General features: G+C 55.7%; 13 protein-coding genes across 13 annotated transcripts; 7 read left to right on the forward strand and 6 right to left on the reverse strand.

Annotated features, from left to right (window-relative positions):
* Positions 1-21: 21 nt before the first annotated feature.
* On the forward strand, positions 22-697 carry BD324DRAFT_610756 (hypothetical protein). Its single transcript, XM_022014217.1, has 3 exons — positions 22-99; positions 135-263; positions 300-697. Exons 1-3 carry the CDS (start codon positions 32-34, stop codon positions 676-678), a joined length of 576 nt encoding a protein of 191 aa, XP_021874129.1. The 5' UTR covers positions 22-31; the 3' UTR covers positions 679-697.
* On the reverse strand, positions 694-3,450 carry BD324DRAFT_610760 (Cullin). The gene is made up of 11 exons (XM_022014218.1): positions 3,354-3,450; positions 3,304-3,318; positions 3,133-3,268; positions 2,866-3,095; positions 2,502-2,831; positions 2,001-2,468; positions 1,879-1,968; positions 1,663-1,841; positions 1,239-1,626; positions 782-1,204; positions 694-717 (listed from the first exon to the last, which is right to left on the reverse strand). Exons 1-10 carry the CDS (start codon positions 3,387-3,389, stop codon positions 917-919), a joined length of 2,160 nt encoding a protein of 719 aa, XP_021874130.1. The 5' UTR covers positions 3,390-3,450; the 3' UTR covers positions 694-717; positions 782-916.
* Positions 3,357-5,519, forward strand: BD324DRAFT_610766 (hypothetical protein). The gene is made up of 2 exons (XM_022014219.1): positions 3,357-3,420; positions 3,458-5,519. Exon 2 carries the CDS (start codon positions 3,513-3,515, stop codon positions 5,133-5,135), a length of 1,623 nt encoding a protein of 540 aa, XP_021874131.1. The 5' UTR covers positions 3,357-3,420; positions 3,458-3,512; the 3' UTR covers positions 5,136-5,519.
* Positions 5,520-6,387: 868 nt separating this feature from the next.
* BD324DRAFT_610768 (hypothetical protein) lies at positions 6,388-10,248 on the forward strand. The gene is made up of 8 exons (XM_022014220.1): positions 6,388-7,023; positions 7,060-7,724; positions 7,759-8,180; positions 8,213-8,410; positions 8,442-9,347; positions 9,382-9,637; positions 9,670-9,800; positions 9,835-10,248. Exons 1-8 carry the CDS (start codon positions 6,500-6,502, stop codon positions 10,153-10,155), a joined length of 3,423 nt encoding a protein of 1,140 aa, XP_021874132.1. The 5' UTR covers positions 6,388-6,499; the 3' UTR covers positions 10,156-10,248.
* Positions 10,231-11,379, forward strand: BD324DRAFT_647387 (phosphatidylethanolamine-binding protein; the record flags this gene model as incomplete). The annotated part of the gene is made up of 1 exon (XM_022017644.1): positions 10,231-11,379. The coding sequence occupies one exon, from the start codon at positions 10,231-10,233 to the stop codon at positions 11,377-11,379; it is 1,149 nt and encodes a 382-aa protein (XP_021874133.1).
* A 95-nt stretch (positions 11,380-11,474) lies between these two features.
* On the forward strand, positions 11,475-12,182 carry BD324DRAFT_647388 (hypothetical protein; the record flags this gene model as incomplete). The annotated part of the gene is made up of 1 exon (XM_022017645.1): positions 11,475-12,182. One exon carries the CDS (start codon positions 11,475-11,477, stop codon positions 12,180-12,182), a length of 708 nt encoding a protein of 235 aa, XP_021874134.1.
* BD324DRAFT_610773 (hypothetical protein) lies at positions 12,034-14,313 on the reverse strand. Its single transcript, XM_022014221.1, has 9 exons — positions 14,159-14,313; positions 14,079-14,120; positions 13,199-14,038; positions 12,770-13,165; positions 12,684-12,737; positions 12,533-12,648; positions 12,323-12,499; positions 12,238-12,287; positions 12,034-12,203 (listed from the first exon to the last, which is right to left on the reverse strand). Exons 1-9 carry the CDS (start codon positions 14,249-14,251, stop codon positions 12,166-12,168), a joined length of 1,806 nt encoding a protein of 601 aa, XP_021874135.1. The 5' UTR covers positions 14,252-14,313; the 3' UTR covers positions 12,034-12,165.
* BD324DRAFT_610777 (hypothetical protein) lies at positions 14,314-14,903 on the reverse strand (the record flags this gene model as incomplete). The annotated part of the gene is made up of 3 exons (XM_022014222.1): positions 14,314-14,579; positions 14,621-14,775; positions 14,813-14,903. Coding segments are annotated over 3 exons (474 nt in total), but the record flags the coding sequence as incomplete, so codon positions are not given.
* Positions 14,904-15,026: 123 nt separating this feature from the next.
* Positions 15,027-16,320, forward strand: BD324DRAFT_575267 (DHS-like NAD/FAD-binding domain-containing protein; the record flags this gene model as incomplete). Its single annotated transcript, XM_022013119.1, has 4 exons — positions 15,027-15,201; positions 15,241-15,446; positions 15,482-15,796; positions 15,829-16,320. The coding sequence occupies 4 exons, from the start codon at positions 15,027-15,029 to the stop codon at positions 16,318-16,320; spliced, it is 1,188 nt and encodes a 395-aa protein (XP_021874137.1).
* A 58-nt stretch (positions 16,321-16,378) lies between these two features.
* BD324DRAFT_647391 (putative signal transducer) lies at positions 16,379-17,145 on the reverse strand (the record flags this gene model as incomplete). The annotated part of the gene is made up of 5 exons (XM_022017646.1): positions 16,379-16,672; positions 16,708-16,914; positions 16,948-17,000; positions 17,037-17,100; positions 17,140-17,145. 5 exons carry the CDS (start codon positions 17,143-17,145, stop codon positions 16,379-16,381), a joined length of 624 nt encoding a protein of 207 aa, XP_021874138.1.
* A 175-nt stretch (positions 17,146-17,320) lies between these two features.
* BD324DRAFT_575048 (hypothetical protein) lies at positions 17,321-18,405 on the forward strand (the record flags this gene model as incomplete). The annotated part of the gene is made up of 4 exons (XM_022013101.1): positions 17,321-17,545; positions 17,580-17,771; positions 17,804-17,969; positions 18,002-18,405. 4 exons carry the CDS (start codon positions 17,321-17,323, stop codon positions 18,403-18,405), a joined length of 987 nt encoding a protein of 328 aa, XP_021874139.1.
* Positions 18,341-20,220, reverse strand: BD324DRAFT_1395 (kinase-like domain-containing protein). Its single transcript, XM_022012008.1, has 6 exons — positions 20,116-20,220; positions 19,757-20,079; positions 19,595-19,719; positions 19,233-19,558; positions 18,984-19,197; positions 18,341-18,946 (listed from the first exon to the last, which is right to left on the reverse strand). Exons 2-6 carry the CDS (start codon positions 19,794-19,796, stop codon positions 18,575-18,577), a joined length of 1,077 nt encoding a protein of 358 aa, XP_021874140.1. The 5' UTR covers positions 19,797-20,079; positions 20,116-20,220; the 3' UTR covers positions 18,341-18,574.
* BD324DRAFT_574984 (hypothetical protein) lies at positions 19,867-23,726 on the reverse strand (the record flags this gene model as incomplete). The annotated part of the gene is made up of 6 exons (XM_022013095.1): positions 19,867-20,079; positions 20,116-22,187; positions 22,224-22,629; positions 22,668-23,106; positions 23,144-23,398; positions 23,434-23,726. The coding sequence occupies 6 exons, from the start codon at positions 23,724-23,726 to the stop codon at positions 19,867-19,869; spliced, it is 3,678 nt and encodes a 1,225-aa protein (XP_021874141.1).
* Positions 23,727-23,826: the final 100 nt, after the last annotated feature.

Here is a 23,826-nt window from a genome sequence, read left to right on the forward strand (position 1 = left end):
TGAAACGACGTTTGGCGTTTGACATTATATCATGGAGGTGAGGGAGTTGTTTGGCGGCGCCATGCGCATGGAGCTACCGGGGGACTATATTGATGCGAGGTGGGGCAGGGATGAGGACGAGAGCTGAGAGCGAGTGATCTGCGGCAGATTCCAGATAACCAGGAGGTTTTCCTTTCACCATCGTCGGACACTTCCTTGGTGGTCGAAGTGCTCGACTGGGTCGAAGAGGGCGGGGCAAGAGACAACCTGTGGGAGGCCGTCAAGTGGGTCACAGAGAGGGCAGTCGGACTGATTTCAAGATTCCACTTTGAATCCATCGCACACGACAATGACTCGCTGGCATCGACCATTCTCACTTCATCCTCATCCCGACCGAGCCGGCCGACCGGACCACAGACGCCAGAGCCCATCACTCTGACAGGGACGCAGAGGGTACACAAGTTTTCACACTCGACTGGACCCAGACCCGGACACGAGTCGGATCAGCCAGATGAGGTGTTCGTGGGAGTCGCTCTTTGGCGAGTATGGATAGAGGGGTCCAGGAAGAAACAAGCGGACGTGGTGTGCAGCGTCAATGTGAATATGAGCAAGGACGATAAGAAGGAGATCGAGTCGTGGTGGCTCAAGGCGGTCAAGAGTCTACAGATATTGGACTGGGATTTGTTTGTGGATGCATGATACAACTATGCGAGGTAATGATACGTACCAATGTCGGAGGTGCGTTCGAGGTATTCCCGCTGACCGTGAGCGAGGAAATGGGCTATTGACTCACGTCTATCAGCCCCTCTATGCGTTTCTTGATCATTCCAAGGGATGGATTGAAGCGGGTGGAGAGTTGATGGGCGACCTCGGTGATGAGATCGTTGTGAGTCATGGTTTTGCGATTTTTCATGACACGGACAATACACGCCTGGCATCAGCGAGTCCGGCGCAGCCTGCTCACCTCGACCACATGTTTGCGCTCCTCGTCGACCTGGACTTGGGTTTCTTCGCGCTCTCTTGGGGATTCGACTTTGCTGGCGACTTGCATGATCTTGATCTTGGCGAGGGGACAGGTGAAGCCGTCGTTGAAGGCGAAAATGTCCCCGGGGTTGACTTCGCGACCTTTGGGCGTCTTGAGCAGGATACGGAACTTGCCGCAGGCGAGGGACTGCAGGGTACGACCGAGTTCGGCGTCGGCGAGGCCTGACCCGGCTTGTATGTCCTGGCGTTAGTTCAGGAAACCAATCACCGCCCACCTCATAGGATAGTTCGTCGACATCTTCAAACAGGAGGAGCACGACGAGGGCTTGAGTTGACACGTTGAGATCGTGCGTCCGAGCTTTGAATCGCACGCGAACATCGGCGTGACCGAGGTTGCCCTGCCATGTCAGGCGACGACCGCTGTGACGCGAGTCGTAGTACCTCTGAAATGTGGACGTGGCCACGGCCAGGGTGGAATTGAACGTGCAAGTGGAAGCGGCGGCGATGGCCTGGGGCCAGTAGGAAGCGGTGAGGACATTGACGGAGAGATCGAATGGAAGGGCGCCGTGGCGATTGAGGTAATTGCGGAACGTTGTCGCACCTTCGCTCGATATACGCATGTCCGTGAACATGCCTTCGAGTTTCTGGGTGAATTGAAAGCCCCTAGGGATGAGTGGGTAAGGAACCCTGTTGACTCACATCTCGACCTTGAGCTTGGCTACCATGCCCTTCTCTGCATCGTCACTGGCACTTCGTCCATACAGCATCCGCCGAGCTAGGTGGTTCTTGTAGTAGCGCTCGAATTTGTCCTTGTCGTGGAGGAAGCGGAACAGGATGATGGTTTTCTCCAGCGCTTGGTCGATCTCGTCCTCGGTTTTCTTCAGAAGTCAGCAATATCGGAGGCTTCCGACTCACCGCTTTCGTCCCCTTTTTGAGATGCTCGTCGATGAACAAGGAGAGGAACTCGGGGGCACGAGGTGTGGCGTTGATGAATGATTGAAATGCCTGGAGTCAGTCGAGCACAACCCCACGCTCACCTCGTTGATGGATGTCTGGACGGACAGGTCGTTGCCAAACGCTTGAGCGAGCAGCTGGTCAAACTTGTCTTTGAGATCCAGAGTGTCTTGCACCCAGCGCAGAGCAGAGCTCAACGCGTTGGACTCTTTAGCCTTGCCCTTGCCTTTGGGGTCTTCGTCGTTGTCTGGTGTCTCGGTCGCGCTTTGGTTGACCGCCTTGCCGCGTTCTTCGATGTCGATGCGGAGAGCGAGACGGAGGGCATCGCGACCAATATTTTCGGGGACACGGAGGAGCAGAGTGTACAGTCGCCGGAGATCGCCCACCTTCTCGGTGTCCACCATGGATGTGAGGCCGGTGCTGGCGTCAAGGATGGCAGAGAGATGGGGACTGAGGAGCTGCTCGACGAGGAGATCTTGTAGGGGATTTGTGGTCATGGAGGAGAGATAGTGGGCTGTGCGGTCGGCTTCTTCGATGAGACGGCGCTCGACCTGGCGTCAGAGGATATACGAGAGGGGCCTCACATTTCTGAGATACAATGCCGAATCGCCTTTCTCCAACATCGTCACCGCTTCGAGCTTATAAAAGTCTGCACTGCGACGGAGGAATTCCGGTTCAAAGTCTGCGAGATAGACATTGGAATCGTTGATGCTCAGACGCAGCAATATATCGACGCATTCGCGAACAGTGGAACGGGTAATTGTCTCCCCATCTCGTTCGAGTTGCACTTGGGAGAGCAGGGTGGCGATGAGGTGGGTGTGGATCGGCGTGGCTCGAACGATGTGTTGGAGGAAGAGCGTGAGCCCGACCTCGTAGATGTCGGGGACTCCAGCCGACGTGGTATATGACCTGTCCTGAGATTTAGCGAGGCACTGGCAGAGGTCCTACCATGTATTTGAGCACATCTTTGAGCTTTCGCATACTCCCCGTGTGGTCGTCCCAGACCCCCTTGACGGCTTTGAGAAAGCGATCGCCCTCCATGGCGCGCTCGATGGCTTCTGCACCGCGACTAGAGGATCCAGAGGTACGTGGGAAGGTTGGCACGATGGTATCTCGGGCGAGTTGGTCTAGATGTTCAGCTATGAGCCCCTTGACGCCATTATAGAGTTGGTCGCCATCTGAAACATCAGCGAGGTCGGGATGCGGGGAACTTGCGTTTGTGGAGTACCATATTGTAGGCATAGCGATAGTGCTCCTCGAACGACAGCTTCGAGGCGTTGTGATTCTGAATCTCCCTGATCGCGTTGGCGAGCTTGGTCCATGTGTCTTTGATTGAGGTATCCGGGCCGAGCTGATGTCAGTAGGGTTGGTCACAGCGGGGCGCACCTTTCGAGGAGGTCGCTAAGGTCAGCGAGGAGGATGAGAAGGGAGCTCACAATCTTTGGCTTGCCTCGGCGAGCTGCCATCGACATGGCGAGCGAGCGAGTGCGAGCGGAAGGGAAAGTAAAGCTGACTTGGAAAGTAAAGCTGACTTGGAAAGTTGTGACTTCCGGATTTTATTCTTCGACTTTTGTTTTCCCTCCCGACCTCGACCCATGAGTCGGACCCTGCATGTCCTTCGCTTGGTCATAGCGCGGCAGACCCGATCCATCACCTTTAGTCTCTTCCCGCCTCCACCAGAGATCAAACGACGGCCTGTCGGCATATTCCTCGAGCAAGATGCAGAGGAGTACAGGGAAGCTTCGAAACGGCTCGCTTCGGTTGCGAGCAGCTCGAGCGCTCTGTGCGAAGTCATAGTCAAGGCAGTGAGGAGGAGAGACTTTGCAGAGGCGCTTGGGTTATTGCATCAGATGCGCCAGGCTGGTCTGACTGTCAGGGAGAGGTATGAGTACAAGGATGCCGCGCTGGATGCACTGAAGCGGGGGAACAAGGAGGAGTTTGTGGAGTGGATGGAGCTGTATCCATACAGTGGAGACGATCCGACAACGATAGGACAGCGGAGACAAGAGGTTTTTGACGACCTGCGAGACATCATCCGGGAGCTCAGAGGAATGGACGAAGACACGGCCAAGCGATTCTTGCAGCTTTGTGCGAGGAAGGGAATCCTCGCATCCGTCATTGAACACTTTATTGCCGACTGGGGAGCGACACTGCGGCCAGAGAGATCGCTGCCGATGTTTGTCGACGTGCTCAATACGTTTGCTGAAGCGGCACCGGAACGGAGCGACACGTTTGTCCGGGAGGTCGTCACCCCGAGCATGAGCAAGTGGTTGAATACGTATATTCGACGGATCGCCCTCGCTGGGTGGTACGAACAAGCCGAGGCGTTGTATCAGAGGCTGCCGAAGAGACTGGACTATGTGTCGTGGAGGGATCCAACGGGTGAGATCGTCGGCTGGAAGTTCGAGCCCAGGGAGAGACGAGCGGAGGAGGGGTCGCTCGCGAAGCGGGTCAGAGCAGCATTGCATCACGTACCGAGTCCGACAGAACTGGCTCAGTTATTGAATGAGCTCGAGTCCAGGCCATCGCTTCTCAAGCGGTTCCGACAGCATCTCATCCGGCGCCCGGGCAATCGATATCGGCCCATCAGCTCCTCCAGGGGCGAGAGACGTCTTGATCAAGCCGAGATACTCAGGAGTCGTCCGGAAGATGCCATCCGATACTTTTTGGAGCGCTACAGGTATACACTGCCGCAGCATCCCGAGGTGGATCGTCTCGAGATCAAGCCGTGGTCAAAGACAGCAGAGCCTCCACTCGCATCGATACATATCATCACGGCGTTGATTCCGGCATTGCTGGAAACATTACCGAGGAAACTCTTGCCCTCATTCCACAGGGCATACCTTAAGCAGGTGGAATCGGTGGCGCCGTTTCAGCGTCCAACGCACGCCACGCATAGCATCTTTATGCGGAAGATTGCAAAGTCATGCCACGGGCAACAGGCGAGACGGTCGTTGTTGGCAATTGCAAAGGCTGGCATGGATCCGGGTCCGATGGCCGCGACATGGGTTCTTTTGGGTCTGGCCCGACGTGGTGACTGGCAGCAGCTGGAGGAATTTCTGGGCAAGATGCAGCGGCAGGAGGTCATGGCAGGGGAGGTGAGGTTTCCGGCACCTTCGGAGAGGACTCTGGGGGTGGTCGTGGGGATGCTAGAGGAGCACAGGATGGGTGGGGTTCTGCAGGAGGCGGCTGCGGAGCCACATCAGGCGTGCAGCTGAATGAGGCGTGTGTCGCTGCACTATCAGCGACATGACCCCTTCTCAGTAGGTGTCGAACGACGAATTGTGGACACAAGGGTACAGTCTCTATACGACTGGGGCCGACCTCGTAGCACTATCAGTAGCATGACGATGAGCGGACGTATATTACGAGGTGGCAGTCAGCGAGGGGCCACGAGATTCAATGTCTGGAACCGACCTATCCGGTTCGAGGGTCCTACTTGGGAGGTAAACTTCTTAATAGGGATGTCAAGCTGGGTAGCTCGTAGACAACGAATATATATGTTGTCGAAGAAAGCACCCTAACTCTGTGGGACCGACTCTTATACAGGTCTCATCCGTCGTCCGTAAACGACCTAAAGCCAGGGTGGATGTATAATGCAGTGAGGTGTGACACAACTATCACGGGATCGAGTTAGGCCTGTCACCGCCGCCTGTAAGCTGGCACAGCAGGTTCCTCAAGGTATTCAGAAGTGCGGATCGCTACCCAATGTGGCGGATGATGCCACATTGTACACAAAGCGTGGCATCTTCTCCCATCGAGGAGAACGCTCGGCCATACGCGCAGCCGACGGGAGTCTCTGTGGATGTCTGTGTATCTCCGTATACCAGGACTTGATACTTGCCTGGTGATGCAACGATGAAAACTGCACAAGAATTGACGGTACAAAAGTCCCGATCCTGAGCAAAATTCTTCACGTACCTTCCATTCAGCACACTTCCGGTTCCTCGAATTAGACGACATAGAGTATCAGTGGTCCTAGATTCAGAAGTTTTGAGGGCATAAGAAAATCACTGGTGTTGTCAGTCTGCTTTGGAAGACGGGAATGATCATCAGAAACAAGAATCGTTCCATCATTACTGATACTGGCGGTCTCTTCGAACAGTCATCAGCGACCTAGCGACCCGAGTACCATGAGCGAGTGTAGCGGAGACGAAATTGACTAGGGAAGCTTTAATCCAGGCGAGATGGATCCTTTAATTTACAACGCTGTCTTGCTTGCGACCGGGCGATCACATCCAATGAGTTGCTGGGGGAGCTTGATCCTCCGAGGATCCTTTGGCAAGATTCCGCAGGATCAATCCGAGCTGCCCTTCAGCCTAGCATGAGCACAAAACTGATGCTCTCAGCCGAGAAGGGATGACTTTGCCTTGCTTCGCACACCACTACGACATGCAACCTGTCCGCCACACCGCCACTATTTGGTTCCGTCCGTGGTCGTCTCTCAAATTCAAAACCCTCATCCACCAATCCAACCATTGCTGGCGAGCTCATGCTGAGCGAGCAGAGACTCTGAGCGGTTCAGCTCAGACGCACCTCGCCGCGCGCTGACTAGCTCTGTCTCGCTTGGTTCGACCTCGCCATGTCGTCCCTCAAGAGACCCCGCTCCCACCCCCCTTCCCCAACCACCTCGTCATCATCCAAACGTGCCGCCTCTGAAGACCCCCTGTCCACCGACCTGCCTGAATCCCCGGACAGCGCGAGAACGGCAGAACCAGAGGACCCCAACTGGGTGCAAAAGACTCAAGATTTCCACCTCGAGTCAGATCCGGCCTCCATGGACGTGGACAAACCCGAAAACAAGTACAAATCCCAGTATGACTCATTGCTCAACGAAATATCTCCTCCATTCACCCCATGGACACTCTACTACCTCCTGCCAAGTGCCTTCCTCAACGACATCAAGCACGCTGCACTTGGTGACGGGGATCCTGACCTCAAGCTTGACCTCTCCCCGCTAGTCTTGTCCCCGATAAAAGTCTGCTCCTACGTCCATCCGAAAAGCTTTGCCGTTGATCAAGACTTTTGGCCCATCCGCGCAGGCTTACAGGAGAACGATGACTTTGTCTACATTAGTTCGGCGGGGTGGCAGAAGATCGTCGAGTGGTAAGCAACCCCCGCCTGGATGCCAGCTGATACCAGGTACCCCTACGACGGACCCGTCCTGCCCCGTTGGTGCCTCCCCGGCGACACGTTTGAGATTGCCCCAAAAATCTACACCCTGCACATCTTCAAACGCACCAATGACCAACCCGCCTTCCCCACCGTCTCCGCTCCCCTCTTCACCTGCCCATCGGTCCTTCCTCTCAAAGATCTTCATGCCGTTCTCCACGCACTATACGCCCATCTCCGCCAACCGCGTCCCGAGACCCGGCTATGGACTTTCGCGGCGCCCCCTGAGCCCATCGTCGACCTCGTCATTGACCCTGCCGTAGTGATCCAGTCAGCAAGCACATTTCTTGACCAAAATATCACCTGCGCCGAGGCGGGCCTCGAACAGGGCGACCAGCTCGCCCTGGAATTCGCCCAACCTGGGCCCATCGGCACCATGTGGGCGGTCGACTCAGACGGGGGCAAGGCTGCCGAGCTCAACCTCGCCTCGGCCACCGCCCCGCCCCCTCTGTTCTCCAAACCCGCCTTCTTCGGTGGCTCCGGCGAATCTAGTCAAGGCGTCCAGACCCGCAGCAGTGCTCGCAAAGTTCGAGGCAAGGGTCTTGTCGGCTTAGTGAACCTAGGCAACACTTGTTTCATGAACAGTGCTGTCCAGTGCCTCAGCAACACGGTCGAGCTCAAGGACTACTTTCTTTGTGAGTTGACGGCATTTCCCCACTGACCGACCAGCCGGCGTCTACAAGTCCGAACTCAACGCCGATAATCCCCTTGGCATGGGCGGCAAGGTCGCGGAAAACTTTGGCGCCACCATCGAAGCCCTATGGACTCAGCCTGAGTCATCCTTCGGCTTCTCGCCTCGCCAACTGAAGTACACCACCAGCCGATTTGCCCCTCAATTCGCCGGTTACGGCCAACACGATACCCAAGAATTCATCGCTTTTCTCCTCGACGGGCTCCACGAGGATCTTAATCGTATTCACAAGAAGCCGTACATCGAAAAACCCGATTGGAAACCCGGAGGCGGTGACAAGGAGCTCGCCCTCCTCGGCAAGGAGTGCTGGGACGGGTACAAAAAACGAAATGACAGTGTCATTGTCGACCTCTTCCAGGGACAGCTCAAAAGCACCCTGGTATGTCCCGTGTGCACAAAAGTAAGCCCCACGCGCTGCTTCACTGATCCTAGGAATCCATCACGCTCGATCCATTCATGTATCTCACCGTCCCCCTGCCCATCGCCCAGACCCGCATCTTCAAATGTCACTTTGTCCCCCTCGATCCCGAGAAACTCCCATGCCCAGTCCGCCTCTTGATACCTCAAAACGCATCCTTCATGCAAGTCAAGGAAAAACTCGGTAGCCTCTTCAACTGCGATGCGAAAAAGGTGAGTTAGCAGACGATCGCGCTGACCCCAGATCATCGGGTTTGACCTCTGGAAAGGAGCCGTGTACGCATGGTGGTTGGACGCCGATCACAACTCGGCATGCAAGGACTCTGACGAGGCAGTGTTCTACGAACTCGCAGTGGAAGTCAAAGCCGGTCGTTCCGTCGGCCATCTTCCCGGTGAGGCTATCACGGTTCCCGTTTACACTCTTCATTCGGTGGACGGCCACCAGCAAACCGAGACATCCCAACCGTTCTTTATCACCCTCAGTAAAGCCGAGGCGGCAGACCCCGTCCTCGTCCGTGAAGCCATCACTCGAGGCTACTCTCGCCTCATTCGGCCCGAGATGCGAAGTAAAATGTGGACTTCCAGCGGCTCGAGCCGCGCGGCGAGGGCCATACCTCATATGGGCGACGACTCTGAAGAACCCGATGAGCATCCCTCTGGTCCACTTGCACCCCGTGGAGACCTGTTCAAGGTGCACGTCGCCGAAGCTGAATCGGGCTCCAGTCTCAACATCTTCAAGGGCAAAGACGATGTCATACCTTTCTATAAGGGCGGCTTGACACACGCCGCTGGCACGTGGTCTCTCCTCGAAAGCCGTCGCAAGCCAAAGAAGAACATGTTTGGGCACATTACCACAGGCATAAAGTCCATCGTGGGGCACGGCTCGGACGACGAGGGATCGCCTGCGACGACCCCACTCGGTCCCCCTGTCGCCGTTCGTCCAGGCGAGGGAATATTCTGCGAGTGGCCCGTGAAGAAGTTTAGCGAGTTCTTTGACGCCACCCGGCTTGCCGATGCGGTCGTCGACCCCGCCATCGCCAAAGAGGCAGAAAAGCGCAAAAACGGTCGCTCCATCTCGCTCGAGGACTGCCTCGATGAGTTCTCCAAGGAGGAAACCCTTGGTCAAGATGACTTATGGTACTGCCCCCAAGTGAGTTTAGTGCCCAGGCTTTGCTGACGATCAGTGCAAAAAACACCAAGCGGCCACCAAAAAGCTTGAAATCTATCAAGCCCCCGACATTCTCGTCATTTGCATCAAACGATTCGGCTCTTCACGTCGCTTACACGACAAGCTCGATAACATGGTCAACTTCCCCATCGACGGCTTGGATCTCACTGAACGTGTCGGTGAGCGCCAAGTGGCAAAAACCCTCCACCTCAACGCGGAGCAAGCCAAGGAGTATGGCATGCAAAGCGATGATCAAATCATTTACGACCTATGTGAGTGTTTTGTACATCCCCGCTGACCTCAGACGCCGTCGACAACCACTTTGGAGGACTTGGCGGCGGTCACTACACGGCGTTCTGCAAGAACGCTGAGGACGGTCGCTGGTACAACTATGACGACTCGCGAGTCTCCCCCGCGTCACCTGATGCAGTCCAAGTGGGTTTGCACCATCGCCCTCAGCTAATGTCAGAGCAAAGCGGCCTACTTGTTGTTCTATCGCCGCCGTACCGATCGACTTATCGGGGGCATCTCCCGGATCAAGGCAGAGGAGGCGTCCCGCGCAGTGTCCCCTATACCCTCGGAGGCTGACGACACCCCCTCGTCGGGCGCTGTCACCCCGTCGACTCCGGCACCACCGAGTCCCACGCTGAGCAGTCGGTCCTCCGTCGACAGCCGACCTCCCGATCTAGACTGGATTAACGGGACGCTCAGCTCGGATGTCAAACTCGCCGAGGTTGGCAGCGCTATCGGCTACGGCAACGATGCGTGGAAGACAAAAGACGAGCCTTAAATGATGCATGCCACGTGGCGTTGTAATATATCATATCGAAAAAATACCTGAACTGTTTTCTCTTCACTACACATCATGAACGCCTTAGCCAGCAGCTCTCGCTGCGTTCGTCAAAACGCCCGTTCATATGCTACAAAGGCCAACAAAGTAGCGCAAACTTCCGTATCCAAACCCTCACTCGTAGCGCACGAGGCCGCCGTCGCTTTTCTCGCCCAGCATCAGTCCAGATGTATGGACAAGCTGAAACCCCTTCAGTCCGTCTCGGACCCGTCACCGGCCCAACGTCGAGCAATAGAGGCGTACGAGATTTCCGCTCAGGTCAATGACCCAGACGTCCGTGCAGAGTTCAAACGGACCGAGGGAGCTGGCTCGATGGACCGACCGGTGATGCGACATCTGGCGGAACGCAAGTGGAAGTTGGAGGGAGGCCTGGACTTGATCATGAGAAGGATGTATGAGAACAAGGTGGTTCCTGATCTGCTACCCGATCTGGCGCCCACCAATCCATTGACAATCCATCTTCCACGCAACGAGTCGTTCGAGCCCGGACTCACTCTCCTAGCGTCAACGTTTCAATCCCCTCCCCGACTCACATTCACCCTGTTCAATCCACCCTCCGACACGGTAGGCAAATATACCCTCATCGTCCTCGACGCCGATCACCCCGAAACCATTACCCACTCCTACTCCCAACGCCTACACTATCTCAAGACCAACATCCCCCTCAGGGTCACGGACGACCAGACCGACCTGTTCACCTCTGCCGGAGACGAATTGCTCCCATGGGAGCCCCTTGCCCCGCCCCGCGGCTCGTCAAGGCATCGCTACACATTTGTGCTCCTGAGGCAACCGGCATCCGTCGCTATCCAAGCGCCACCACGCCAGGGCTTCAACCTGCGTCGGTACCTCGCCGATCGCGGCGTCTCGCCCGCCTCTGTGGTGGGCCTCAATCTCGTCAAGTCTGAGTGGACAGCAAGCACCCAAACATACATTGACCAGATCTGGCGAAAGTTCCGCGGAAAGCCGGCCCCAATATACTCCAACAGAATTGCCACTAATCCCGAGCGATACCTTGTCCCACCAAGGTCTGCAGAGAAACGCGCCTGGGCCATCCGGAAGAGGGCTTGGGACGAGGCGATGGAAAAGTTTGCTCAGGTCGGTCTCGACAAACAGGTTGCCAGCGAAGCAGAGGGGGCTCTCGGTTCACCCAACGTCGCTTTGTAGTGTACAATGGTACAAAGGATGCACAGGGTCAAAGGTGGTGTCGACCATAGTCGCCACCGCCGTGTTTATTCATCCTTCTCATCACCACCCCCACAATGAGCCTGAGCGAAACTGACACTGTTTTGAGCGAAACTGACACCGTTTCGTGCGCCTCGACCACGCCCACGAGCGTGGGCTCTGACCACGGCTCTGACCATAAGGATGCAGCTCATGGGCTGACTCCCGGCGCTGTGGCTGATTGGGCTCTCACGGTCGAGCCCACCATCGAGCCCACCTTCGCTTGGGATTCTGAAGAGGTCACCAACGTGCTAACCGGATACGACCAGTTCTGCGCCCTGCGAACGATGATCCAGTCCGTCGAAAACGGTATTTTTACGCTCAAAGATGCTCAAGATAAGATTGGACAGACGATGACGCAGTTGGGCATTGACGAAACGATGCCAGATGTCTTGGCCCTTCGCCAAGGATCAGCTGGCCGAGCGTTCACACAAGCACTGGCAAAGCACATCGCGGCCGGCGCCAGCGTCTTCGACCTGCTCGGCTCATGCAGAACTGACGGCTGCATGACTCGGTCACAGATCGACGGGATCCGCTCGAGTATGGTCCAGTCCGAGCGAGAGCTGAGGCGAGCGTGGACAGCATACGAAAACGATATCGAGAAAGCAAGAGCTGCATTAAAGGTGTTGTACCATTCGATTAAGACAAAGCGCAAGGAAGAATCTGCTGCCCCAAAGTCGTCACAGAGTTCTACCACGCTCTCGACGGCCGCCACATCTGTAGCAAATTCTACGACCCAAGGCTAGCCTCCACGACCGACGGGAAGCCTGTCATCAGCGACCACCGCCACACATACCTCACCATCCAGATCCCGACGACTCGCAAGCTCTACGTAGTCTTGCCTTCCCATACTGCCCATCAGCCGCCCTCAGACTGTCCAACTCACTGCATGCAGACGTTCCTCAGCGTACTCCATAGCACATTGCTACCGATTCCCTTCTGCAGACTGGACCCAGAGTATGCCTCTGTCGCATCGGCGTGTTGCAGCCTGAGCGCGTCAAGGATCCGCTGAGCAGCTTGGGCGTATTGAGCGAGATTGACGTGGGCGATACCAAGGTTGAACCTGTCATAAGCTTAGACGTACCCACCGACTCACAGTGCTCGGACAAAGTTCGGATGAAGCGACAACGCCTTGTGATAGTATGAGATCGCTTCGTTGCTCCGACCACTGTTGGCGAGCGTCGCCCCGAGTCGGTTGTACAGGATCCAGTCCTACAGGTCAGCCCAGTACATCCCCCTGAACCTACGTCAGGTCGCACACTGAGTGCCGCCTGAAAGCAGTCTTCCGCTTTGGCATAGTCCTCGCCGTCAGCGACGTCATTCCTGCACTCACCTCTGACGAGTTGAACAATACGCCCAGGGCAACCTGTATATCCGGGTCGACCTCGTCGGGGCTCTGTCTCGCCAGTCCGATCAATCTCTGAATCAATCGATCCCTCTCTTGGCTCAACGTCTCGCCGTCTCTCCGGACCAGCGCCATGGCGCCCTCCTGCAGATCGATCCACTTCTCCAACATCACATTGGCCGCGCCCTGGTCACCTTCATTGGTATAGCTCACAGCGAGGGCGAGATAGGTCGGCCGGTGGTCAGGATCCAACTGTACAGCTTTTGCCAGCGCCAGTATAGCTTGATCCTCTCGCTCATTCTCCTGTTGTTTCAGACCGAGGTGAAACCACGCTTCGTGATCTTGAGGACTGGCCTGGACCACGGCTTCGAGCTCCAAGACGCCCTGAACGTCAAAATTGCTCGTGACGTGGCCTACCTTGAGAGTCGGCGAGTCGTGCCCGACAATGTCCTCGTACGGATTGGCACTCTGGAAGAGATACCGCGTCTGAGCCTTTCCCTCCACCCCTTGCAATTCGTGCCAAGATTCGAGTGCACCCACGCCGAGCCGCGGTGACCTCGCCTGGCGCAGCTGACTATGAAACTCGGCAAATGTGTCTTGTTCAAAGTCAACCTCAACAATCTTCTCAAAGTGTACTGATCGTGCCGGCGCCGGCGAAAACTCGCTTGCCCAGTTCGACGCCACAGGTCGTTCCACAAACGTCGCGCCGGGTCCGACCTGGTCAAACGATTGCACGGGAGGTGCCTGCACCACCACGTCCTTTTTCGCCACGGCATTGACCAATTCCATGAACCTGCTTTGGGCGAGTTTAGGGTTATCCCGTAGTAGCGAAGACTGATCCGCATCCGCCACGAAAGCTTGAGCTGTTCTGGCGAGAATCTCCTGGGCGTCATCAAGTGGCTCGCGAGGAAGCGGAGCGGGCCGAGTGGGTTCCTGCGTGGGTTCCTGCGTTTCCTGCGTGGGAACGATGTATGGCCGATTTAACATCGGTTGCCATGGTGTTCGCTCGATCTGCCGCGGCAGTAGCTGCCTTGGGCCCTGAAACCCATCTTGCCGCGGCTCATGCTCTCTTGTATTAAACTCCCTCTCCCAGCCTATCACCTCGCGCTGCTTTCCCGCCGCTCGGGCGGAAGGCACAAAGGATTGAGCCCAGTCCGAGACAGCTGGCCTGAGCTGCAGCCCGATTGGCGCTGCCGCCGGTACCAGATGGGTACGAAGCTCGGAGAGATCAAACGGGGATTGAGAATTCGTAACATCCTGGCAACGGTCAATCCTATCTCGACCAACCCCGACGCACCCTTGACGGCCCCGCTATATTTGGTTTCGACACCAACCGATCCTGACCGTCAGCCGAGCCGGTGGCGACACATCACCCACCTGGAACAACGACCTATCGACGTCGAGCCTCCCAGTCACGTTTTTCAACGGGTTGACCGGTCCGCAGTCTGCACCACCCAAGAACGCTGACATGGTATACAAGTGAAAGATAGAGATCAAAGTGAAGCCGGCTAAAAAGGTCACCGGGAATTTTTACAGGTCACGAGGGGGGTGCATAGAGATATATACAACATCATTTGGAATCACTCTTTGCCTCTGCTTCCAATCCTGTGGGCGCAGCCTGTGGGGGCTCGTCCACCTCACCTCTTTCCTCCTTTATCCGCTCCAGCGCTCGGTACACTTTAGACTGTAGATAGTGAGAATGAAGAACCTGTCGTCTCGTCTTCGGCGCTGGCGGTTGACCAGGCTTGGGCTCAGGTTCTTTTGGTGGTCCATTGGCTGTGAAGATGCTCTCATAGTTCTAGTCCCCATCAGATGATGCCTCCTCAACGCAAAACTCACCCGCCGTATTACTTCCATGGAATCTGCCTCTTTGACATTAAGAATCATATACGCCTCATCCAACGGCATATCCCTCGCACCGTCTCCTCCCTTGCTTGAACCCCCTGATCCAGATGATCGTGACTGCTGCATCCCTTCTGGCTTGTATTTCATATCTCATGGTCAGCGTAGTCGGACGACATCCTGACCCACTTTTCACCGCCTGACTCCCTGCCGCAGAGAGACCCTTGGCAAAAGCACGGGTACCCACGCCGATGAGCTCGATGACTCTACTAGGGAGCGACTGGTACATCAGCGACAGGGATCTTTCCGTAGCTCACCATCTTGTCAAGTATGGTAAAGATGCAAAAATTACCTGCATCGAAATTTGATCTTTCAATTTCCGGCGATGCCATGACTTGCAACGATGTCACCGGAATCCGAATCGTCGAGCGAGGGTTCTAGTCCAAGTCGCTCAGTCAATGTAGGTTCTCACATATGCTCTGCTGACCTGGAGCACCTCCCCGACGATGCATCCATAGCCTCACGGACAGGTGACGCTGCCTTGCGCATCGTCGCCCAGCTCATCAAGAATGGAAAGGGTGAGTTCCCCCGCTGCGCATGCCCATGCTCATTCCAAGCCAAACGCATCGTCGTTCTTGCCGGTGCCGGCATGTCAACCTCTGCAGGTATTCCCGACTTTCGATCCCCGGGCACAGGACTCTACAATAACCTACAGGCTTTGAATCTGCCTCACCCGCAAGCGGTCTTCGAGCTGGGCTACTTTGTGGACAATCCCAAACCTTTTTGGACGCTGGCGAAAGAGCTCTATCCGGGGAAGCATTTTGTAAGCAGACTACAACGTCCAGCCGCTGAGTTCAGCCCACTCCCGCGCACTACTTTCTCGCCCTCCTCGCCAAACACAACGTCCTCGAAAAGGTCTTCACCCAAAACATTGACACGCTCGAACAACTCACAGGCATGGACCAAGACCTTATCATCGAAGCCCACGGGTCATTTGCCACAGCTCACTGCCTCGCATGCCGTGCCGAGTCGTCCACGGAGCATGTCCTGAAGTCCGGCGTGAGGCGAGGAGAAGTCGTGCGATGCCCCAAAGCGCATTGTGAAGGCCTCGTCAAACCTGACATTGTCTTCTTCGGTGAGGGCCTGCCAGAAGCCTTCTTTGATGCCATGCCAGTGAGCTGCCCTGACGACCCCGCTGACACCAGTGTATGCGTCAATGCGATCTCTGCATAATCATCGGCACATCCCTTCAAGTCCAACCATTCGCTCGTCTTCCAAATTATGCCAGACCACACGTACCGAGGATCTTGATCAACCGCGAAGCAGTCGGCTTAATTGAGAAGCTCGCTAAACCTGATGGCGAAAAGACCCTAAGTCACATTCTTGCTGGTCTGAGTCTGCTCGAAGACACCCGCCCGACGGACATGTTCTATCAGGGCGACGCCGACGACGCCGTTCGCAAGCTTGCCGAGGAGATTGGCTGGGCTGATGAGCTCGAGCAGATGATACAGGAGGGGCATGCGGCGCTAGCGGCAAAGTGGGGTCAGGCCGTGCCATCGACGCCATACGAGTCATCAGGCGAACCCGAGATCCAAGATGACGGCAAAGTACCAGCCGACGAGATACAAAGCCTCCAATCCCTGCTGAAAGACGCCCTCACCAAGCGCCACACGCAAGACTCTCCCGACAGGTTGTAAAATATGTCATAGCCTCGTAAAACGTAATGTATCACAACATGAGAGAGATGCTCCGGGGTCACATTATCACACACTTCTTCTTGCCCAACTTGCCAAGCCCGCCTTTCCGTAAACTCTCCCTTATGGCCGCGTCAAACACCTCCCTCACACCTCGCCCCTCCTTGGCCGAACACTCCAGATACCGCCTCGCGCCAATCTCCTTGGCGACTTTTTCGCCCTCCAACGGAGTGATGGGCGTGGTGCCCTGCGCGGCCATGAGAGAGACGGTGGTGGGGTCATTCCGAAGATCCGTCTTGGTACAGACGAGGACGAGGGGGACAGACTCGCAGAAATGAGCCATCTCAGGGTACCACTGAATGTCAGCCGATATCTATCGTGTGCTCTCACCTTATCCTGGACATTCATCAAACTCGGGCGATGATTACAGGCAAACACTATCAGAATCACATCCGTGTCGTTATAGCTGAGTGGCCGTAAACGATCGAAATCCTCTTGTCCCGCAGTGTCCCACAGAGCAAGCTCGATGATCTTGGACGGATCTGTCGGGGAAGGGATCATGGTGATGAGGTTTTCAAACACTGTCGGAACATATTGCTACGTGTGAGCGAGGAGCGTGAGTCAACCTACCTCTGGAAACCGATTCTCAGCATAAACTGTTAGCAGACATGTCTTGCCGCAACCTGTTTGTGAGCCGCATTCCCCGCACACGGACCCACCTCCATCCCCAACGACCACGAGCTTGCGTTTAATATCCGGCCGTCTAGTGGGTCCCCCTCGATCCTGAGTCGTTCAGCGACGGCGCCAGATATCAAAACTCACCGACATCGTGACACTGACTCGAGGTATTGATCTGATGACCTTGGACGTTGAAAACACAGATTCAGTGCCGTCGCGTCGCGGAACGTTCCACGTGGCAAATGTCATGACGTGGCAAGTTGCCACCCTCTATCACTCCCTTTATTTGGCTCCAGATAATTTTCAGATCTCCTCGAACCACACTATGCTCGCCGTGGATATACGACCCCTTCCAGCCTTCCCGAGAGAGCCGGTGCCGCAGCTGGAAGTTGAACGCTCACTTGTAACATATGGTGACGCTCCAGGACCCTCCTCCCGACGACTTCCCTCCCGGACCGAACGACGGTTTGTCTGCACCTATGAAGGGTGCGACAAGGCCTACTTCAAACCATCCCGATTGGCCGAGCATGTCCTGACTCACACGGGAGAGGTGAGCAACACCTGCGAATTTTGCTGACCTCCAGCGTCCTCATCAATGTCCACACTGTGACCAGAGCTATATACGATCGTCCCATCTCAAGGCACATGTCCGTACACACCTGTCTGTCGATGACAAGCCCTATGCGTGTAACAGGAGCGGATGTGACAAGCGGTTCTGGACCTCCACCCATCTGAAGCGACATGAACAGCTACATGACCAAACGCCGTCCTTTGAGGTGCGTGCCATTCTCGACAAAGCTCACACCAGTGCGATACATGCGGCGAGACATTCCACAAGGCTCGTCAATTAAGGGATCATCGAGTCCTCGAACACATGCCGCCAGGCACAAAGGCTTACCCATGTCCAAATGACGGGTGTGATTGGTCTTTCGCCCTCCATCACCAGCTTAAAGCGCACCTCAAAACACATGACAGTGAGTTCTCCCTCCGATAAAGCTGACCCAAGCCACTCGGTACACTTGCACACATCCTGACCATGGTCTCGATATTCCCTCCTTCTCCACTTGGTCCAGTTTTCAAACTCACTTGCACGTTGCGCATCCGCCGACATGTCCTCATGGAGAATGTCACGGCCGGACGTTTAAGAACCACCAGCGTCTCAAGGACCACCTCAAGGTTCACGCAGATCACGAACAAGATGTTGCCGAGGCGATTTCGACAGATGACGAGACCAAGGAATCGAGACGGGCCAAGAAGAGGAGAATGAGCCGGGTCGAGGCTGAGAGACCGAACAAGCTGCAGCGGATCAAGGACGGCCAGGCAGGCAAGGACTTTGCGTGTGGGGAGGACGGGTGCGAGAAGACTTTCAAATCCGTAAGGTACACGGACGTGGCCTGTGCTGACTGGTAGGCGTTTGCTCTCAGTACGCATGTTCAAGCGGTACACAAGGCTGAGCGACGTCACAAATGTCCTCATTGCGAGTACGCCTACCCCCATTTATCGAATCTGCATCGGCACTTGCTGTCACATCAGAAGGGGCCAATTGAGACTGAACAGGTCGATGATGGGAAAGCGGCGTTCACTGGCGAGGCGTATGCGAAGCGTCGCTATGCCTGTCCAGAGACATGTCTCGAACGATTTGATCGTCTGTATGACCTTCGGCGGCATCTGGCTGCATCGCACGATCTTGTATTGGAGAATGACCAAGTCTTGCTGCTCCTATAAATGCATCGTCAGGTCTTGAGCGAGAGAGGTTTGGCGGCGATGCCAGGAGGGAGCACCAAGGTTGAACCAATGCTTGAGCTGGAGACAGGCGTGTTGATGGGTCGAGTTGCAGCAATTTGGACACGAGATCTATCGCCTCGGGTTGTGCGTGTATGCGACGATGCAGAGGGACAGCCTCGCGATAGTCAAACGCAAATTTGCCAGCGTCAGGCAGCGAACCAAAGTCCTGTGCATCAGCCCCCCACACGGGCCCTCTGACTCACTGGCCAGGTTTGCTCCGTCGGTGTACCCGTGAGCCGAAAGATGGACCCGGCCAAGCCGAGATCTCCAAATGCTGCATCAAAGAGGGTGCCTGGTGCTCTACCGCTGTCCGAGGCGAGGAGCATTTCTCCAATGACACAGCCCAAGGCCCAGCTATCGACCGCGAATGGATCGTATATCGTCGGTCCAAACAGTAGTTCTGGAGCACGATAGGGACTACCATCAGCCTGCGTCTCCTTTGCACCACTCACCCCGTGCCGACTTGATAATCCATCCTATCAGGGGGAGAGGTTCCCCGAAACATTTCATTGTCCGTCCACACCGACCCAAAGTCAATGATGACCACTGTCCCGTCGCTATCCAGCATCACATTATCCGGTTTGATATCCCTATGAGCGACACGGCGAGTATGTAGAAATGCGAGTCCTGCACACAGCTGATGAGCCATGACCTGGGGAACTGCCGGCCGTCCGTCCAGCGGCGAGGTGAGGACATCATTCAGGGACACGGGAAGACAAGGCAACGCTATGGAGATGCCAAAGTCTTGCGTGAAGACGTCCTTGATTTCGTAGATGATCTGACCCTCAGCACTGAAACGGTACTTCACACCTACGTTCCGATGCCTTGGCAGCTTCCGAATCACTAGAATCTCCAGTGGAATTGAATCCTGCTGAAACGCCTTGACAATGATCGACTGACCCGGAGACCTTTTCCAGAGCACGATGGAAGCGTGTCGCCCTGACCGTCTTCAGTTCATTCCGACCTGCGTACCCACCCTCATGGATCACCTGCACTTGACTCGACTCATCCTGCATGGTGGGTGATAGAAAAGACAAAAATCGCGCGACTGTCTTTTTTCTCCAAGGTATTCATACAAAGCAGATATCAAACACGCCTACTGGTGATCGCCTGCAGCTCAATCTTCTTCAACATGGACCTCAGACTCTTGCCACTCTTTTGACAATTCTCCTCTAGCCAATCCTCAAACTTGACTCTCAAATCTGCTAACTCGGGCGTGATCGGCAGTTCTCCTTCCCGGATCAACGTCGGGTTCAGCAGCATGTCAAAGAGTGTAGTCCATAATTCGGTCTGCCAGTACTACATCGTGAGCACAGACCCCGAACAATCGCTCACCCTTTTCAAGGGCGTCGAGATCTTTTGCCTGCCGCTTGCATCCACCTCGGTCGTGATATACTTGCCATACAGCATACAGTAGCACACGCTCGCCAACCCCGAATAGTCGGTCTGATACGTCCACGCTCGTCCCTCGCGCATCTCCACGCAATCTCTCTCGTCCGTCTCCCAGTCCGACACGAAAGTCTGCCCAGGAGGGTATAGCTCGAGGTCGATGCCCCGACCAAAGTCGATCAATTTGATTCCCTTGTCCGACCACCCTTCCGCTCCAGTTCGCAGGTACTGAGCCGACCACTCGGCATTGGGGACTTCAGACAATCTGATCAAGCAGTTGTCAATCTTGAGATCACCGTGGATGAACTTGGCGTTGTGCAAGTCCTCGACTGTCCTCAAAAGCTCGATAGTGAAAAAGATCGCCAACAGTTCATCAAATGCCGATGGACCGCCAGGGACCAGAGGCGCGATACCCATGGATGATGCCTTGTTGACGGCATCAAGTAGGGTACCTTGAGAAGCAAAGTCCATGACAAGGAAGGATTCGTCGGTAAATGCGTACACAGCTCGAGGCTGGACAATAGACGGTCTCGCAGCGGGTTCCAATCGCTGATGGATCCGATCCAGGACAACTCCTTCCCACAGCGCAGACGGGCGTTCCACCTTGATAGCGACGAGACAGTCTTCCTCTCCATCCTCGTCGTCACTGTCGGCCTCATCTTGGGCATCGCGAGCTTCCACATCCGCGGCGAGAAAGACGGCGCCAAATCCTCCCTCACCAATCTTGTCCAAGACTTCGTACGGTTTGCCCGACAAGTCGAGATGGAAGCATTCTTCTGGTGCAAGAGACGAGCGCGAGGCACTGGCGCTGGTGCTGTTGCGTCGACCCTTGCTCTTGGCAAACTTGACGAGTCCATCCATGCGGCGAGAGCCGTCCTCGTGTTGGAACAGGTATCCGCCAAGAGAGCCCAGGTCCATATCGGCGAACAGAGATGTCAGTATGTCAGGATCCGACGGGTTGCAGGGGTTGGGTAATGCCTGCTTCGCAGTGACAAAGTCTCCAGTGTCCGGACTCCCTTCACGAGCCGTGTGCATCGTGTCGTACACCTCTGTCACCACCAAAGTGTGTGCCAAGTTGTCTGCCTGACCATGTATCGTGAAACCCTCAGGGAGATGAAAGCCAGTCCCCATGGAGCCCGACTGGTTCTGAGGGCTGACCGCAGAACTGGCATCACTCGTCCTTCCCCCTCGCGACTCGTCCTCTTCGGCGACCACATTCAAGCCCCGCCGAGAAATGTCCCCGGCACTGAACGCCTCATCCGCAAGTGAGCTTGCCGCACTCGTCCGACGCGTCACCGAGCTGGATCCCCGCCCATCGGTCATTTGCGTGTACTCCATGGTTCGTTCGCTTATGGTGGAGAGGCGCTTTTTAAAGTCTCGTTCATTGTTGAATGGCACCGGCTCATACTGATCGTTCAAATCTTGATGCTCTTCCACGTAGGCTTCCTCTTCTTTTGCCTCTTCAATCACGTCAGAGATGACTGGCTCGGCTGGCGCTTCGACAGGTCGCACGGCCTCTGGCGCGGGAGTTGCGAACGGATTCGAGGCGATGCGTGGTCGGACTGCTGGCGTTGCCGTCATTGGCAGACTAGGCTCCTCCTGGTACACACCAAAGGCTCTGGGCTTGGCAGCAAGAGGTGTTTGTGCCGGCGTGTCACTGAATATGTTGAACTTTGGCTTGCTTGCCGATCTTAGCCCCGCATTCTCATCCGCAAACACCATCATGCTCTGTGCAGGTCGATGCTGAAGAAGAGACCCCTGCGCTGGGGTAGGTGTGGGGGGTACCATGCCGCTGCCGGGGCTGAGCATGGTGGCGGGATTGGGCGTTGGCGCGATGAATACAGGTGCCACATCGTCTTCGTCGTCGGACGTTTCGTCCGAGTCCGAATCTGGATCCCTCATCTTGCCTCCATGAATCGTCTGATCAAACATTCGCGCGACCTCCTCGTTGGCGAGCTTGGTATTGAACGTAGGAGATGGAGGTTTGCGCGGTGGCGCTTTGGCTTTTGGCGTGGAAGCTGCGTTATGAGCCACGCTCCCCCAGAATTGCTCACCTCCGGGCTCATGCCACTGCATCTCCCACTCTTGGACGTCTTTTCGATACTCCTTCCCTAGGATACCCCTCTGCCTTGCTCTGACTTCTTCAAAGCACCATTCTTCTCCACCTTTGTACACGGCGTCCCACGGGAACATTCGTCTTTCAGTCTTGCCCTTGGCGTCCTTGATTTCGGGTCCATCGGATGGGCGTTTCCACGGCATCATCACAAAAGTGGACGATTCCACTCTAGCCCTGGGAGCTTTGCAAGCAGACGGCGGAGCAGGTAAAGAAGGGATTGCCGTGGAAACAGCCGAGGTGTCGTGAAAGCGGAGCGGATTGGCCTTGAGCATCTCCGCCTCGCTCTGAGAGGCACGCTGTCGAGAGAACACCTCATCTGCGGATCGAACCGCGTCATTGTCCAGCTGAACGTGAGCGTGGCTCTTTGCTCCACTGTACTCACCGAGTCTTTGAAAACCTCGAGCTTTGGCGTCCTCTGCGCAGCCCGTTTCTGTGGGAGGGTCTCGCCCTTCCAAGGCGTGGCTTCTACCGTATTTTCCTTGCGCCGATCATCCCTTGTTCCTAGATCGGCCCACTCGCCACGTTCTCCATCATCGCCTGACGCTCCAGAGTCGGTGAAAATCTCCATTTTGTGTCCGTTTGGCGCTCGTGACAGGCGTGTAGAGGGTGCGAGCTGAACGGCGCCGGATATGAGGGATGGTCCAGTTTCAGTTTGTCCAAGTACTGCCCGGGTCGACCGCTCAGGCTCATCATCCGGGACGACCCCCGACGGAGGCGCCATGATACGGGCGAGAAAGGCTTGATGTCGATTTTTGAGCCTATCCACAGGGGCTGCCTTTCTGTGGATTCCCAAGCGGTAAATATCGTCCGACTTCTTCTTCCTACAACATGAGCTCAGAAAAAAACATGCGTGCTCACCTCCCTAGACCCTCCAGAGCCATGGCCCATTCTTCATAGAAGACCGCGTGTTTCGTGCCTACATCCTTGGATTCCAGAAAAGCCCATACCTCTTCCCTCCTTTCGACGTGTCGCGCGTACATGACCCACAACTTGAGATGTCGAGCGTCTTGAGCGTACCGTCCATCGTTGACAAACCGTCTCGTGGTGGACTCTAGCAGCGGCAGCAAATGCGATGCAGCTGAGGGGTGGTGCTGAACCGTGAAGAGAATGTACCTTGGCAATCAGCTATACCTGTCGCGGCGACCCACCTGTTGTAAGCGTCCAGTACATCTACTATGCCTTCTTCCATCTCCTCGCCCTCCTTATCCCTCCTCTCAGCCTCCTCAATTGCCTTTTGATGCCTCTCATGCCCTTCTTGAACGATCCTGTCACTCTCGGAGGATTTTGCAAACAGGTTGGACAATGTCGCGGCTGATCGGCCAGAGACATGTGGTCGAATGTTCTCCTTCTGCGCTTCGATCACCGAGAAGTCGGTGGTTGGGGTTGTCATGGGTAGCTCCTCACTCCCCGCAGCCGGTCTCGGGGTTGTCAGTACGTCCATCGCGTCGTTGGGCTCAAGGTACAAACCGAGGGGATGTGAAAGTAAAATCAGTCGCACACTTTGTTTACAAGAGTGATAATAATCCTGAGCTTTTGCCACG

This window comes from Kockovaella imperatae (assembly GCF_002102565.1).
Source record: "Kockovaella imperatae strain NRRL Y-17943 chromosome Unknown BD324scaffold_1, whole genome shotgun sequence".
Taxonomy (NCBI): Eukaryota; Fungi; Basidiomycota; class Tremellomycetes; order Tremellales; family Cuniculitremaceae; genus Kockovaella; species Kockovaella imperatae.

Coding starts and splice junctions, on each gene's coding strand:
- BD324DRAFT_610756 (XM_022014217.1), top strand. CDS start 32: ATGGAGGTGAGGGAGTTGTTTGGCGGCGCCATGCGCATGGAGCTACCG. Junction 100..134: donor GGGGACTATATTGATGCGAG/GTGGGGCAGGGA, acceptor GCTGAGAGCGAG/TGATCTGCGGCAGATTCCAG. Junction 264..299: donor AACCTGTGGGAGGCCGTCAA/GTGGGTCACAGA, acceptor ACTGATTTCAAG/ATTCCACTTTGAATCCATCG.
- BD324DRAFT_610760 (XM_022014218.1), bottom strand. CDS start 3,389: ATGTCGATGGCAGCTCGCCGAGGCAAGCCAAAGATT. Junction 2,469..2,501: donor CGGCATTGTATCTCAGAAAT/GTGAGGCCCCTC, acceptor CTCTGACGCCAG/GTCGAGCGCCGTCTCATCGA. Junction 1,627..1,662: donor GCCAAGCTCAAGGTCGAGAT/GTGAGTCAACAG, acceptor ACTCATCCCTAG/GGGCTTTCAATTCACCCAGA.
- BD324DRAFT_610766 (XM_022014219.1), top strand. CDS start 3,513: ATGAGTCGGACCCTGCATGTCCTTCGCTTGGTCATAGCGCGGCAGACC.
- BD324DRAFT_610768 (XM_022014220.1), top strand. CDS start 6,500: ATGTCGTCCCTCAAGAGACCCCGCTCCCACCCCCCTTCCCCAACCACC. Junction 7,024..7,059: donor TGGCAGAAGATCGTCGAGTG/GTAAGCAACCCC, acceptor AGCTGATACCAG/GTACCCCTACGACGGACCCG. Junction 9,638..9,669: donor TCAAATCATTTACGACCTAT/GTGAGTGTTTTG, acceptor CGCTGACCTCAG/ACGCCGTCGACAACCACTTT.
- BD324DRAFT_610773 (XM_022014221.1), bottom strand. CDS start 14,251: ATGTCAGCGTTCTTGGGTGGTGCAGACTGCGGACCGGTCAACCCGTTG. Junction 13,166..13,198: donor ACGACTCGCCGACTCTCAAG/GTAGGCCACGTC, acceptor TTTGACGTTCAG/GGCGTCTTGGAGCTCGAAGC. Junction 12,204..12,237: donor GAGTCGTCGGGATCTGGATG/GTGAGGTATGTG, acceptor CGCTGATGACAG/GCTTCCCGTCGGTCGTGGAG.
- BD324DRAFT_1395 (XM_022012008.1), bottom strand. CDS start 19,796: ATGCAGGATGAGTCGAGTCAAGTGCAGGTGATCCATGAGG. Junction 19,720..19,756: donor AGTGCAGGTGATCCATGAGG/GTGGGTACGCAG, acceptor GAAGACGGTCAG/GGCGACACGCTTCCATCGTG. Junction 18,947..18,983: donor CGACGGAGCAAACCTGGCCA/GTGAGTCAGAGG, acceptor GCTGATGCACAG/GACTTTGGTTCGCTGCCTGA.